This window comes from Metopolophium dirhodum, chromosome 8 (genome assembly GCF_019925205.1).
Source record: "Metopolophium dirhodum isolate CAU chromosome 8, ASM1992520v1, whole genome shotgun sequence".
In the NCBI taxonomy this organism is placed as follows: Eukaryota; Metazoa; Arthropoda; class Insecta; order Hemiptera; family Aphididae; genus Metopolophium; species Metopolophium dirhodum.
The window spans coordinates 9,932,850-9,949,476 of NC_083567.1; the positions used below are offsets into that span (position 1 = coordinate 9,932,850).

Sequence of the window (16,627 nt, forward strand, 5' to 3'; positions counted from 1 at the left end):
TCTGGTTATTTTAGTTTGTACTTTGTAATGTGTAGTCCTACAGTTAAATTTTTTCAAAATTTTTTTTTGGTTTCCTAAAATGCTTTTGCCTGTGGGCGCCAACACCCTCCTTCAATTTTTTTTTATGATTCAACCTCTAGACAAAATTTTTAAACATTGAAAATCTGGTACCTCTTGAATAATCCTTGTTTTATGAAATAAATATTTTAAATAGTTTTTTCTGTTTAATATTCTGGGCATTTTAGTTTGAACTTTGAAATGTATTTTTCTTCTGTAAAATTTTTTCCAAATTTTTTTTTTTGTTTTTTAAAATGCATTTGCCTGCAGGCGCCAACACCCTCCTTCAATTTTTTTTTTTAGTAATGTAACTCTAGTTGAATATTTTGTATTGACTTGAAAATTGATAACTTGGTGCCCTATGAATAATCATTCTTTAATGAACTAAATATTTTGAATAGTTTTTTTCTGTTTAAGATTCTGGCCATTTTAGTTAGTACTTTGTAATGTGTATTCCTACAGTTAAATTTTTTCAAAATTTTTTTTTGGTTTCCTAAAATGCTTTTGCCTGCGGGCGCCAACCCCTCCTTCAATTTTTTTTTTTAGTAATGTAACTCTAGTTGAATATTTTGTATTGACTTGAAAATTGATAACTTGGTGCCCTATGAATAATCATTCTTTAATGAACTAAATATTTTGAATAGTTTTTTTCTGTTTAAGATTCTGGCCATTTTAGTTAGTACTTTGTAATGTGTATTCCTACAGTTAAATTTTTTCAACATTTTTTTTTGGTTTTCTAAAATACATTTGCTTCGGGGGCCAACAACCTCCTTCAATTTTTTTTTATGATTTTACCTCTAGCCAAATTTTTTAATCATTGACAATCGGTTACCCTATGAATAATCATTCTTTAATGAACTAAATATTTTGAATAGTTTTTTTCTGTTTAAGATTCTGGCCATTTTAGTTAGTACTTTGTAATGTGTATTCCTACAGTTAGATTTTTTCAACATTTTTTTTTGGTTTCCTAAAATGCTTTTGCCTGCGGGCGCCAACACCCTCCTTCAATTTTTTTTTTAGGATTTAACCTCTTTTTATATATTTTAAATATTGACAATCTGGTACCTCTTGAATAATCCTTGTTTTATGAACTAAATATTTTAAATAGTTTTCTCTGTTTAATATTCTGGGCATTTTCGTTTGAAATTTGTAATGTGTATTCCTACGGTAAATTTTTTCCAAATTTATTATTTTGTTTTCTAAAATGCATTTGCCTGTGGGCGCCAACACCCTCCTTCAATTTTTTTTTATGATTTAACCTCTATCCAAATTTTTTAACATTGACTATCTAGTACCATTGAATAATCCTTATCTTTAATGAATTAAATATTTTGAATAGTTTTTTTCTGTTTAAGATTCTGGCCATTTTAGTTAGTACATTGTAATGTGTATTCCTACTGTTAAATTTTTTCAAAAATTTTTTTTGGTTTCCTAAAATGCATTTGCCTGCGGGAGCCAACACCCTCCTTCAATTTTTTTTTTAGGATTTAACCTCTTTCCAAATATTTTAAACATTGACAATCTGGTACCTCTTGAATAATCCTTGTTTAATGAACTAAATATTTTAAATAGTTTTCTCTGTTTAATATCTGGGCATTTTCGTTTGAAATTTGTAATGTGTATTCCTATGGTAAATTTTTTCCAAATTTATTATTTTGTTTTCTAAAATGCATTTGCCTGCGGGCACAAATACCCTGCTTCAAATTTTTTTTTATGATTTTAACTCTAGCAAAATTTTTTAAATATTGACAATCTAGTATCCTTTGAATAATCCTTGGTTTTTTCTGTTTAATATTCTGTGCATTTTAGTTTGAACTTTGAAATGTATTTTTCTTCTGTAAAATTTTTTCCAAATTTTTTTTTTTGTTTTTTAAAATGCATTTGCCTGCAGGCGCCAACACCCTCCTTCAATTTTTTTTTTTAGTAATGTAACTCTAGTTGAATATTATGTATTGACTTGAAAATTGATAACTTGGTGCCCTATGAATAATCATTCTTAAATGAACTAAATATTTTGAATAGTTTTTTCTGTTTAAGATTCTGGCCATTTTAGTTTGTACTTTGTAATGTGTATTCCTACAGTTAAATTTTTTCAACATTTTTTTTTGGTTTCCTAAAATGCATTTGCCTGCGGGCGCCAACACCCTCCTTCAATTTTTTTTTATGATTTAACCTCTAGCCAAATTGTTTAAACATTGATAATCGGTTACCCTTGAATAATCCTTATCTTTAATGAACTAAATATATTATCTGATTTTTTTTGTTTAAGATTCTGGTTATTTTAGTTTGTACTTTGTAATGTGTAGTCCTACAGTTAAATTTTTTCAACATTTTTTTTTGGTTTTCTAAAATGTTTTTGCCTGCGGGCGCCAACACCCTCCTTCAATTTTTTTTATGTTTCAACCTCTAGCCAACATTTTTAAACATTGAAAATCTGGTACCTCTTGAATAATCCTTGTTTTATGAAATAAATATTTTAAATAGTTTTTTCTGTTTAATATTCTGGGCATTTTAGTTTGTACTTTGTAATGTGTATTCCTACAGTTAAATGTATTCAAAATTTTTTTTTGGTTTTCTAAAAGGCAGTTGCTTTTATAAATATTGAATATTAAATATTGATTTTGAAGTTTTTTTGAATTATTCAATAATATTTGAATATGGAAATAGATATTTTTCATATTTTACCTACATAAATTTATTTTTATATTGGTATCGCCATTCGTATAATTTGTAGGGAATGTTGGTACAGTTGGTTGGGTTTTTTAGTTTTTTAATACAAGATAAATTCAAAAATGTGTTCAAAATTAAAATTATTCAAAAATTAATTTGGCGGGAAATTTTCGTTTGTCAACCTTAATGTTGATACTTTTTTGAGAATATAAATTTGATTAAATAATTTTGAAATTGTATCTTAATTTATTATCTTATATTTTCTCCCAATTTTAAATGTTTAAAATGTCAAAACTTTATTGCTCCAGAACTAATTTATTAATCGATACAATTGTCGATAAAGCTGGGCTCAGCTTATGGCTCGTGTCCACGAGTTTAACTTGGTATGATAATAATTGGTGTGTACCTACGTGAAAATAATAAATTACAAAATTTCGGCCACGTGAATGTGGCAACATCGCATAAAATATTCTATGCTCAATCGTGTTGCTAAAAAGGTATATTATTGCTCAATCATTTTATGCTCAATCGTGCCTTACCGATTAATTTGACCTAGATGGGCAACCGCAAGTCACTGGTGGGATTTAGTACTTGGTATATTTTTTAACGTAGTTCGAACTACTTGCCCTCTAAACGACTAAACTATTTTGACATAACTAAAAACAATCTTTGAGATTTTCGTCAAACTCAATTTTTTGAGTATAGTATACAGCTACACACATACATTTGGTTTTAAGATATAGTTTCTTTATTTTAGGCCATAAGCGCGTCAATTTGATGCATGCTTGTACCTTTACAAAAAAAATAAATACTAATTTCTACTATTACCTATACTATTAAAATCAGCAACCAGTGGTAACAATTTTATAAACAAACAAAAAAGTTAAAATTTCCACCGTGAATCTCAAGAACCCTGTTTGGTCACCTCTTTAAAATGCGAATATCGAAACATCCTTTTTTATTGTACATCTAGAGCATAGAGGAACCATTATTCCAAATGTCAGGTTCGAACGTTTTGTAGTTTTTGAGATGTACCGATAAGTGAGTGAGTGGTATTTGGATTATATATATATATATATAGATTAACACCATAACCACATATTTGTTTATTTTTTCTTTGTTCGGAAGTTTTATAATTTACATCATCGCAGGCATATAGCCACTGGTTTTCGCGACAAAAAAAGTTACTTATTAGTTATTAATTACTATCCACCGTAGGTGGATCACCCTTCTCGGTTTCACTTGTCTCCGGGCAACGCCGGTTAATAAAACTAGTAATAATATGCATGGTTAAAAATGTTTTTTTCATCCTTCGATTAAAATTGAGATCGTAAGATGAAGTGGGAGATGATTGAATTGTATTGCAGAGGCTTACCTATTTACCTTGTCGTCATGGGTCGGAGGGGATTAAAAAAATATTTAATATTTAAATATTGAACAATTTATGGCACAGTTATAAGCACTTAACAGTTTGTTATTGTGTTAAAAAAAAACGTAACCCATAACATTTAATATTATAACAATAATAATATAATACCTAAATAATATGCACAGACCTTACATAGACAATACAAATAAATACAGCTCCTATTGAAACGATCATTATAACGTAACTCTTAAAATGCTTTAAATATGTACCTATAGTTATGTTAGTTCTAATGATTGATACCTATATATGGATAAACTGTTGTTATTATGTTTTATAATGGTACCCATTTATCAAACTCAAATGTTTCACACTTGCACGTATAGTATGTATCTAAATAAAATAACTAAATACCATTGTATAATATTATAATATAACATTAATTAAATAACCTGATATTAAAATACTAAAACAGTAGGTAAGTAAGTTAGTACGTTACTAAACTGTTTACATCTATTTGATATTTTATGAATGTTGATAACTAAGTGCGTAGCTCATAACTCTTAAGTAAACCTAAAATGACTGTCACGTGGATTTGTTTAATAATGATAATGATATTATCATTAAATGTGTGTCAAGTAAGTTCTCGTGAAATAGCTAGTTTTATATTTAAAATTTGCCGATGGTCACAAAATATAAATTAAGAAAATTATAATATATTACGTAATATTGTTTTGTAAATGATAATATATTCAATAATCACGTTTTAATTTTAAATAGATACTTGTCATACCTATTTTATATCTTAACATTATTGTTGGACACTTGTAAGATATTGTTCATTACATTTCCCACGGATCTAAATGTTAGATTCTGAACGGAGCGATGAATGTATTGATTTTACAATGATGAGTGTTTTTTTCCTTTAATTTTTTTTATATCTGTCATCACCTTCCTAGGACAGTAAAAATGGTTCAATTTTCTTCAACATCATTTATTTTCTTGATTGTAAACTGCGCCCAACGAATGGGTTAACATAAAATCACACAATATGTAAACTGAGCCCAAGTTCTTATCAAGTGTAAAAAGGTGATATGTTAACTGCGCCCGGGTAAAATTTTAAAAATCAATAGGTAAATAAATATATTTTTGTAAAATCAAACAAAATTACAAAATGACATATCTTAAAATCTGCAATACATTATACTTGGTACTATATACTTAATTCGTTACAACCATATAGTATGAATAATTAATAGAATAAAATTAATAATTTAAAAAAATATAATTTGAAAAAGTACAATATTAGGACAAATAACAACATGTTGACATTTCACCACTATTATATTTATTAATTAAACTTTGTAACTTTTCACGATTTTTTTTTGTTTTAGAATATTTCGATATGTAAAGGGTTGATTTATACTATTTAATTTTATATGTTTCTATTTGAATTTATTTTAACTTTTCTATAAACATAAAAATATTTGAATGAGTTGTACGATAGGTACTAGTAGACCTGTGCCGGATACAGTTATAACTATCAATTGTCGTATTACTGAAATAGTAATTTGATAACGTGTTGCCATGTCGGTATTCTGATTTTGTTTTTTTTGGACAATAATAATTTCTGTGATATTATAGATGAAAATTTGTGCGCAGCTTACATTATATATTTTTGACATAGATAATAATTCGGGCGCAGTTGTATGCCCATTTTCTAGTTTTACTCTAAAAAAAAATAACCGAATATAGATGGATAGATTTATCTAGATTTAACACCATCGGTTACAGTGACTCAATTATAACCGATTGTATAGCAGAGTGACTTCCATTTTTTTATTCTTATAATCAAAGTTAGGATCATTTTTTCCAAAATTACATTTTTAATATATTTGTATGAATCATGACGATATCGGGTTGATGAACACGATTAATATTTTATAAACTTAATATCTGAATTAAAATATACCTAAGTATTAACTTTAAAAACCCTTTATTAGATTTATATTTGTTTGAATTACTCTCTTTTACAAATAAACGATGTCTATAAAATTATATCCACAATGTTTTAGTGTCACTGTTACCGATGAACAATTACTAAATACTATTTTACTATTATTAATATTATTAACAATTTATGGAATTTGCTAATATGCAATGAACAATTTTCAAGGTTCAAAACAAAGGAAATAGCTCAAAAAAAGGATTCTTAATTAGAGTTCAAGATTCAAAATATTTTACTAAAGGAAAACGCTTTGCGAATGCCATAAGAAATCTTCCGTCAAACTTGAAAAGATTCATGAAGTGGGTACAGAAACACATCCATCATGGCATAAAATGTTCTCGTTGGGAAATTGATCAAATGAGATGTCGTACACTGGGAGGATTAAATTTCAAAATGAAGATGAAAAGTTGGAACAAACTTCCAAATTTTATAAAAAAAAGGTGGTATAATACTGCTCTTGACACCCCTAATTAATATTAGCGTAATAATTAAAATGGATAAATTATAAAATAAATAAACTATGAAATATAATATATTCTTTATTACCTACCTATTTACCTTATTACCTTTTTAATATTGTGTCCGATTATTTGGACACATACTAGTTGCGGACGAATTATTTAGGTCAGGAATTATAACATAACAATTGCGGACACGAGTTTCGTTGTCATAATACTAATTGCGTACAGAGCTTTTTTTTAATAAAAACCACGTTAGTTGTGGACACAAATATTTCCCTTCACCACTTTTTCAGGACTTAGGACAAGCTACCAAAAAAATTGGTAGGTGAGGTTAAAAATATTTGTGTCTTGCAAAAGAGCAATCGTTATTTTTAAAATGTTGTTGAATTATTTATTGTTTTAATTTTGTGGAAGAAATTGTTTATAAAATATTTATAGATTATCGTCATTATTTATCGTCATAGTTTTTATAGATCTTGTGGTAAAAATGTTTTTGAAACAGCCTGTATATCAAACAGTAATTTCCCAACGTCCACGATCGCTATATCAAAAATAATAATAGGAAATTTCTTATCTTATATTTGTGTCCGCAATTCGTATGTTACCTTTTTAGATTTCGTCCGCAACTCACGTGGTTTTTGTCACTTTGTCCGCAATTCGGAAACACCGGATTATTTATATTTTATCTTGTTAAATCGTATAATATATTATCACGTTGAGTTTTCTAATTTATTATATTATATTATGTTACGGTGATTGATGTAAACGTGGTGAATGTTGTAAATGTAGAAATTCCATCTATACGTTACAGTTTATCTATGAATTATGTTGTTATTACTTTTTGAATAAACATTAAACCAATTATTACTTTGATGTTTATTTAATTAATAATTTTATTGTGGGAAAAAGGAAGAAGAGCCTCTACATTTATATTAATTGCATACTCCATTATATTCCTACCACCATGACCAATCGATAAATGCACCTCGTTTATAATGTTAAAAAATTCTTCATATTGCACATAATATTTTATTGTATCACCTTCAGTTATGCGAACAATTAATTAGGCTGCATCCGAATTGCATGCCAAAAAAAAAAAATGTCCAAATTGCATGCCGTCTCTTGTAGGGGTTTGTCCGAATTGCGTGCCGTACACCACACGTTTATTTACTATCATTCCATTCCAAGCTGAATAGCATGTTTTACTCCCCAAGTCCTAATATTTTTCAATTAGTTGATGTCTTAAAGCAAGTACAATGTGATATATATGTAAAATTGCGTAGTTCAAATTTAAGTAATAGACGCCGGGAAATATTAGAAAAAGAAAAAAGTATAAGTTTAGTGATGCCGGAATTTCAAAATAATGAAATTAATAGACTTTTATATGTAGAAAAGTTGGCATACATGTCATTGCCGACAACAAAATAAACAAAACTAAATTTTTGTAAAGAGTTTTATTTTATGATTCTTATTCACAGTGTCACCTTCTACAATATTTATATGTTTTATTGTAATGTAACAAAATCACGATCCTCCAGTTGAAAAGTAAGTTATTTATTCGGATATACCCCTCTAAGAGATGGCATGCAATTCGGACAGACCCCTCCAAGAGACGGCATGCAATTCGGACGACCCGATTTATATTTATTTTTTTGGCATGCAATTCGGATGTACCGATTAATTAAACTAATCTCTTCAGATATTTGAATCACGTCATGTTTTTTAAGTCTGTAATTATTCAATTTTCAGTGGGATTTTTAATTATTTAATGTTATGTACAATTGAATCGTTATGTTTTGGTTTACTTTAATATGTATTATTTGAATCTTTTTTTTTTATTAAAACTAATTTAATTTTAAATTCCAATATTTTAACAATTTAAATTAAACTGCAAAACAAACTAATACAATTAACCAGATAAAAAAAAATGTCAAGCACTATGAAGTAAAATATTTTTATAACTTTTTTTCTACATTATCATCATTAATTTTAGATTCTGAGTGGAACGATGAATGTATTGATTTTACAATGATGTGTGTTTTTTTAATTTGTTTTTGTTTTTATTTTTGTGTCTGTGTACATGATAAGTAGTCGAAATAATGTTTCGATTTTCAACTTCAGTATCTTGTCCAATGGGAAAGTGAATATTGTTGGTGCATTGGAGAAGTCAAAATTTTAAATTCCTTATAGTTTTCAAAAGCGCCGGGAAGAACAACATAAAAATTAAGGAAAAACGGTAATTTTTACGCAAAATCGGTTTTCCACAAAATCGATTTTGGTTTTTGGTGTAACTCTAAAAGAAAAGAATGTATATAGATGCAATTTAAACTGGTTGTTTATCTTTGCATTTTCTATACACAATAACATTTTCAAAATATTTTGATTTGTTTTGAACTGTTTAGGAACATTTTCTGTTTCCAATTGTATTAGTCTTTTTTTCTATGAATGTCAATAAAACGTTATTTGTTGGGTAAAAAAGCTTGACAATTTAATAAAAGGCTCCTATTATATTGTTACAATGACATTTGAAAAATATTAAAAATCCTTAGTCACATTTTTTATTTATAAGCATTTGAAGTTCAAATCTTGACAAAATACGGAAAAATCACGAAAACTAGCAAATTATTTTGAGTTGAGAATTCATAAAAATTTTCTTTTTAAATCTAAGATTTGAAAATTTAATACAAGTTTCCTCATAAGTTTGTGTATCTTTATGAAAAAAAAAAACGTTTACAAGCAAATCAAATTAAATTTTATATTGGATATTCACTGGATTTCGCAGTTAGCGGTTTTGTTATTTTATTGTTATTCAAAAACGAATAACTGTAGAGACATGAAAATTTTACTGAATGTTGATATTTTAATTTCCTATGCACCATACTCTTTTTGGGCTGTTTTCGGACATTGTCAGTTTTAAATTTTTTTAGTTTTTTTTTCTAAAATATCAATAAAGTTTTATTTGTTGGGTAAAAAAGAGTGAAAATTTAATGCAAAGCTCCTGATATATTGTTAAAATAGCAGTTGAAAAATATTAAAAATACATAGGCACAATTTTTTTTTTATACCTAAGCGTTTAAAGTTTGAATTTTGACAAAATTTATCTAATTTAAAATTTAATAATTATTTTGTAGTTAAAAATTTATAAAATGTTCAACTTTTATAGCTAAGGATTGAAAATTTAAAACAAGGTTCCACGTAAATAGATTATAATATATAAATTACTTTATTCACAATAATATCATCAAATATACTTGGTTATATCATAGGCTGACCGTTTTCGCTCAGAATCGTTTTTCTTATACAATGATATCATATCATTGAATTCAAATTTAACACTATCCATTACACTAAACCACTTGTAACCTACTGCAGTACAGCAGAGTGACATCCACTTACCAACTTTTTTTTATTTCTATTCTTTTAACAAAAATAATTAGTGGCTTGGCTGAAATTTTATTTCTAATTGTGTCAAAAATTGGCACGTTGAACAAATCCTACTTGCCATCCCTGATCAAACGTAACGAAACTTTTAAAATAATCTAGAGAATTCACAATCTTTGTTACTTTGTTGGGTTTATAGTTGATAGTGAATCAAGAACATGATCATTAATTGTTAATTGTTACTGAGTGAATTCACAATCTTTATTACTATGATAAATTGATCAGGCAATTATATTGATAATTTCAGTTTTGTATTAGCTTTTTTAGAAAACACAAAATATTATAGCAATCGATAAATTGGCCATTCTATTATATAAATATGAATCAAATTTGAAAATTGATAGTTTTTTAAACAGGTTGATTTTTGAATCTTCGAGTAGTTTCTGATGCATATAATATATGAAAAAAAAATTAAAATAAATGGTAACATTAATGGAATTAATTTTTAACCAAAATGTTTAGCATTTAAAAGACCTAGTAATATTTAAAATAATTCGTTGTTGCAATGCACCCGAACGAGTAAACGTAAATTTTACCAAGTACAGTAATATGTTATGCATCCTGTCTATCTCTAATTGGTTTTAATGTATTCGTATAAGGTTTGAAATACTTGTTTCGTTTAATTATGTAAAATCATTTTCACTTGCCATTTTATTTGTTTTCGTTCTTTGATTTCAAAATTCCTAGTTTTCGACATACCTTCTCGCATGCCGTAAAAAACAAAGGCTTTATTCAGTTAATATAATATTATATTGTATTTTTGTATAATATGAAAGTACATAGCCTATTCAATATTTTACGGAACTTATACAAATTGTTGATAAATAAAGTGTATTGAACTTTCTTAATAATAATAATCCCTAAACTTTACGTTATTTTTTTAAAAATATTTTTAATTTATTAGATCTAATTCATATGAAATAAATATATATGATACAAAGATCTCAATAATATTATATACATTTTATAGTTAAAAAATAAAAATACATTCTTATATATATGATGCTTTAAATTTAGTTTAAAAAATATTGTCTATTATTCTAGCCTATCCAGTTTTAGTAAAGTTAAATTATTTTACTTTCAGAAATCGAGAGGATAGGCTCAACATAACCTTGTTAATTATCTGTAGGAACTTTTTGATATTATTAAAATTATTTATAATAAATATGTAAATGTGGACAAAAATAAATATAATAAAACAATTATCTGATAAGAACACAAACTGTTACAATATCTACCTAGGTACATATTTTATGATCATTATTCATCATTAGAGCGCGGATTTTTATGTAATAAAAAAGTCAAAATATGTAAATATTTATGTTGTTATTTTTGCCAAAATATGTATTAAAAATCATGAAATATTTAACAACGAAAAATGTGTATTTTTAATTAATTTTTAATCATCTAAAAAAAGTAATAAAGATATAGAATTCTGTTACATAACATATTTTTTTTTGTACTTTAATTTATTCATCTTCATTGCAGTCGTCTTCGAAACAGTTTGAAACAATGTACATTTGGAGATTTTCAAATTTAAATGTGCGGCGGTTAGGTCTTAAAATTGATTTGTATCTGCTGAAAGAGCGTTCCACGTCAACTGAGGTTAATGGGGCATATTTCATATTTGATATATCAGATGGTGCAAATTCAATATCCATTGATCCATTGTTTTCATTTGTATTTAGAAGAATATTTCTAATAGTTTTTATGTTTTGTAAACCAAAATTTTTAGGTAGTACGTCATTTAATTTATTTTTTATTGTTACTCCAGATTCTCCTTGGACTTCACTAAGTGTATTTACTGCATTTTCCACTATTTCTAGGCTTTCAACTAATGTGAGATTCGATGTTTCTAATTTTTTTATGACTTCAACCAAAAAACAAAAATTTGCTAAAAAATATGCTAAATTATTTTTTAGCTCGTTATTTTGCATAATATCTTTTGCTTTTGCAATAGAAATTGCATTATCCAAATCAAGATTTGAAATGACGTCTTTAATTTTTTCAAAATTGTTTGAATAGTATTTAACTGCTGCTAAACACGTTCCCCACCGAGTAATGATTGGCTCAGGAGGATGGCATAAATTAGGATATAACTCCTTCAATTTTGGTACTCTACTAGGAGCTTTAAGGAATACTTTTTTTATGGTAGCAATTAATGAATCAACAAGTGGAAACTGTGCTCTAACTGTTTCAGCTACACGATGAAATCCATGCGCTAAACATGTTAAATGCAACATTTTCGGATAAAACGTAGTTAGAACCTTTCCAGCTTTTACCATATATGGTGCACCATCCGATAAGAACAACAAAACATTTTCGTGATGTATGCCTTGTGGCCATAATAAGCTCATCGCATCATTAAAAAACCTTGCGATTGTTTGATGATTGCACTTAGTTAGTTCACCACAGCTTAAAACAATATTGGTTTGGAAGGTTCGGAATTTAATTTTCCTACTATACAATTGGCGATATAGCGACCATCTACATCTGTAGTTTCGTAACTGAGACCCAGATAGGACCATTGCCAATGATATCTCGAATTTTAGAAAGCGTTTCATTATAAATAACTTCAACGTCATTTTTTCGAAGAGTGCTTCCTTCGGGAACAGCTTGCCCAATGTACTTTTCCAAGAACATTTTAAAAGTTGGATTTTTTAATTTAGTAAGTGGGATGTCAGCCTTGATTAATATTCTACATAAATCGGTATCAAAAGTTGACTTACTATTCGAAGATGAAGAGGTGATGAAATTCTGATTGAATTTAATTTTCCTCGCTTTATTTTCTTTATGCTTTGAGGTGTTTATATGCTGAGTTATTAAAGAACGTTGCAAACAAGATACAGATTGTCCACAAGCTACACAAAGTAACACGTGCCCATCACTCTTAAAAGTTTCATTAGGGAATTCTAAAAGGTATTGAGCTACTTTTGCTTTTTTTGTTGAAGGAATTTTGGGCATATTTTTTATCAGTGTTATACACGCACAGGCACAATTAAACGAATATAAACTCACTTACAACGTAAAAAATCACGTACGAATGTGGAACGAATAAATAAACACACACAACAGCACAACAGCATACTGAATATTAACACTAACCGATATGGTGACATCAAATTTACGGCGCACGACGTCGATAAAGTCGATAGACGTCGATAAATGGTTATTTTTAACATTTCTGGAAATTTAATAAGTACATCAAAAGTCGTAATCAATATTTACGACGTCGATAAAGTCGAAAGATGGTTAATTTTAACATTTCTGGAAATTTAATAAGTACCTAGATTTATAAAATATGAAATATTTGCAAAATATGTACTTATTAATAAAATATTTAGAAATATGTATTTACAACCAAATATGTGAAAATATGTAACATAAAAAATTGTCATTTTATTCAGGGTGTTATGAAACGTGCTTATTTTTAATCAGGACAAAGATATCTGCATTCAATAAAAATATGTATTTACATAAAAATCCGCGCCCTAGTGATAATTATCTACAGGAACTATAGCATCCTTATTTAAAGATATAGAATGAGAATTAGAATTGGATAATATTAGATCCAGTATTGAACCGTAACTATTGAAAATTGTATTAATTTGAAAAAGATTAAGAAATGCTAGGTATTCCAAAAAAATAGCTTCAGGAGAGGATAGGTTTAAGTTAGCATTTAATGATGCTTTATTTAAATTTGGCAAATTAAAATCTCCAAAGAGTAGAAGATCATCATTTGGGCGAGAAGAAATTAGGTTATCTAAACTAGAAAAATATTCATTATACAAAGAAGATGGAGAATTTGGCGGAAAATAGATACAACCCACAAGGTCTTTACATGTAGAGTTTGATTTTAATTTATTTTGAAATGAGAATAATTCAAAAATATCTTTTTGATCCGAAAAACGTAATTTTACTGGTCGAGGTTTGGTAGTATTAGAAGAAGAAGGTTTGCCCAGACGAGTGACAGAATTTGGTTTGGTTTTTAAATCAAGAAAATCAAGTATATTTTGAATTGTAGTGGAATCCGAGCTGGCGTTTGTTGGGTCATTAAGAGCTTCTGGTAAATTAAAGAGTAACACATTATTCCGCCGTGATTGTCTGTCGATCATCTCAGTTATTAAATTGTCGTTAATTAAGATTGATGACTTTGTGTTTGACGATTTAATTTTAGCTTCAATAGTTTCCACTTTAGTTGTTAAAGAGGCTAGTTTAGAAGATAAAGTGTTTAATTGTACGGAATGATCATTAACTTTATTAGTAATAGTTGCTACTTTTTCAGATAGAGAATGATGACACTAATTTATTATTTGAAGTTTTTAAATCATTTACAGATTTAATTAGAGTATCAAGTTTTTCTTCCATGTTTGTGAAATGAGTGAATACGGCGTAAAACGTAGATAAATATTTAGCAAATGAATACTAAATATTAAGGGACAGTGTATATTATGTAATAATATTGGCAATATTACTGAAGTATTAAACTTTATGGCTTAGCGTTTAAGTCTCCGGAATAAAACAGCTGTTAGAGTAATTTGTGATGACTCTAGAGATAGTAATTACGATATTGTGGTAAACAAAACAAAATGTACTCACTAATTGATGTGTAATGATTTCGTCATTAAAAGCTTAACACTTAAAAAAAACAGAAATGGCAGTAACTCTTAATGCATAAAGTGAAAAAAGAACTATACTGTAGAAATAAATGTATACATTAAAGTCACTCGTAGCACTAAAAATAAAAAAAAAGTATTAGAGAGTATTATATCATAAACTGTTATCACTATATATATATGTATATGACATATGACATGCATATGTTCTCTTTATATTGTTGATTGAGGTATTTATAAAGCATTCCAAATACCGTACGAGTTTGCACTGTCGCATAATTGTTCAGTACACTATGTTTGTTTAATTACCTACCTACTTGTTATTGTTATAATAAATGTTATTAGGAAAAATGTATGACATTTGTAATAAATTATGCCCAATGTTCGTAACAGGTGATCGTCGTTTTAGATATACTTGAAGTAAAACATATATTATACATTTATTATAGTTGAATCGGATTTTATGATTTTTTAAACACATTTAAAATGAAACTAATCCGGATATTTGCATTGTCAGCAGTAGTTTTTTATTTAACACAAGTAAGTTGATAATCGTACTTTTTTTTTTATAACTATAATTGTATATTTATACATAAGTGAAGTGAAGTGAACTATAATTCTAAATCAATATTGTTCAATAGAGTTTCCATATAAATATAATTAAAAAAATAATGTATATAAATAATTATATTAAACTGGATTACGTTAGTATAATAAAATGGAAAATACAAAAGAACACGTGTGAATCCGTATTGTTGTGCTTGTGATCATACAATTGTATATTATGTTTTATATTAATATCAATCACAATCATAACCAAATTAAAATTTTAAGTTATTCATCGTGGTAATATGAGATACGTGTACAACGTTTTTACTAATTTAATTGATTAAATACTGCTTAATTTACGGCTTTGTTTATTTTTTTAAATGTATTGTATTGTGCATGTTATTATACAAAGTACTATAGTTGTTTACGATTTTGAATCTAGGTTCTCATGGTAATTCGTATTATTATAATAGTACTAAGTATGCATTGCACTTGGGAAACTCATACAAGTAATTTATTTTTTTTTTAAGGAGAATGAAACGGATGCGTTAATAGCACGTATGATTGAAGGTGGAGCTAACTTGGCTATAGATATAGGTCTTAAGTTGATCAAAATCCCAATTATGGTAGGTGGAAAAATCGCCTGGAAATGTATAAAAGTGCCTACTAAGTTTGTTTGGAGTCTTGCAAAAATTCCTTTTAAAGTTATTATTAGACTTGCCTGGAAATTATCTAAAAAACCATTAAAAGCTATTACGCCACAATATTTACAAGATACTATAAGACAACTAGTAACCAAATATCGAAAGTTGAGAAAAAAAAAGTCAAGGATCCATCGTTTCAAGACGGCAGTTAATAATAAAATAAAGAGCTGGGAAAACAGACAAAAAATGAGAAAACTGAGATATAAGAATAATCTTCAAAGAAAATAATGTATTACCTATATTATATTGTAACGGTTTTAATGATTTGTTTTCTAGTATGTTTAAATTAAATAGTAGTAAAAACAATTTTTAATGTATAATGTATTACCTATATTATATTGTAACGGTTTTAATGATTTGTTTTCCAGTATGTTTAAATTAAATAGTAGTAAAAACAATTTTTGCTTTTGGGTTAGTTTGTTTATTTTAAATGCACCTTTTTACTGGTTTAATTTCGTTATTATTTTTTGAATAAATTATTTTATCTGGAACTCCTTAAATCGTCGTATATAGTATCAATAGCTGGTGGCCAACGGTAACGAACCACAGAACACCGGCAGAACCTATCACCTATGTGGATGTTATAGTCATCGATGCAGTGTCCGACCAGAAAACCATATTGATAGTATATTGTGTTGCAATAAGGGCGGAAAGTGATCTATTTCAGTCGCGGGCAAGCAAGTGAAGGCTGCATTCGCCCAAGACTGAAATTGCCTTCTCGCACGAGCCACACATACTACTTTTTGCATTCACGG

At 27.6% G+C, this 16,627-nt stretch overlaps 1 protein-coding gene across 1 annotated transcript; it reads left to right on the top strand.

Annotated features, from left to right (window-relative positions):
• Positions 1-14,990: 14,990 nt before the first annotated feature.
• LOC132951284 (uncharacterized) lies at positions 14,991-16,211 on the top strand. The gene is made up of 2 exons (XM_061023089.1): positions 14,991-15,159; positions 15,699-16,211. Exons 1-2 carry the CDS (start codon positions 15,106-15,108, stop codon positions 16,098-16,100), a joined length of 456 nt encoding a protein of 151 aa, XP_060879072.1. The 5' UTR covers positions 14,991-15,105; the 3' UTR covers positions 16,101-16,211.
• The last annotated feature ends 416 nt before the right edge of the window (positions 16,212-16,627 follow it).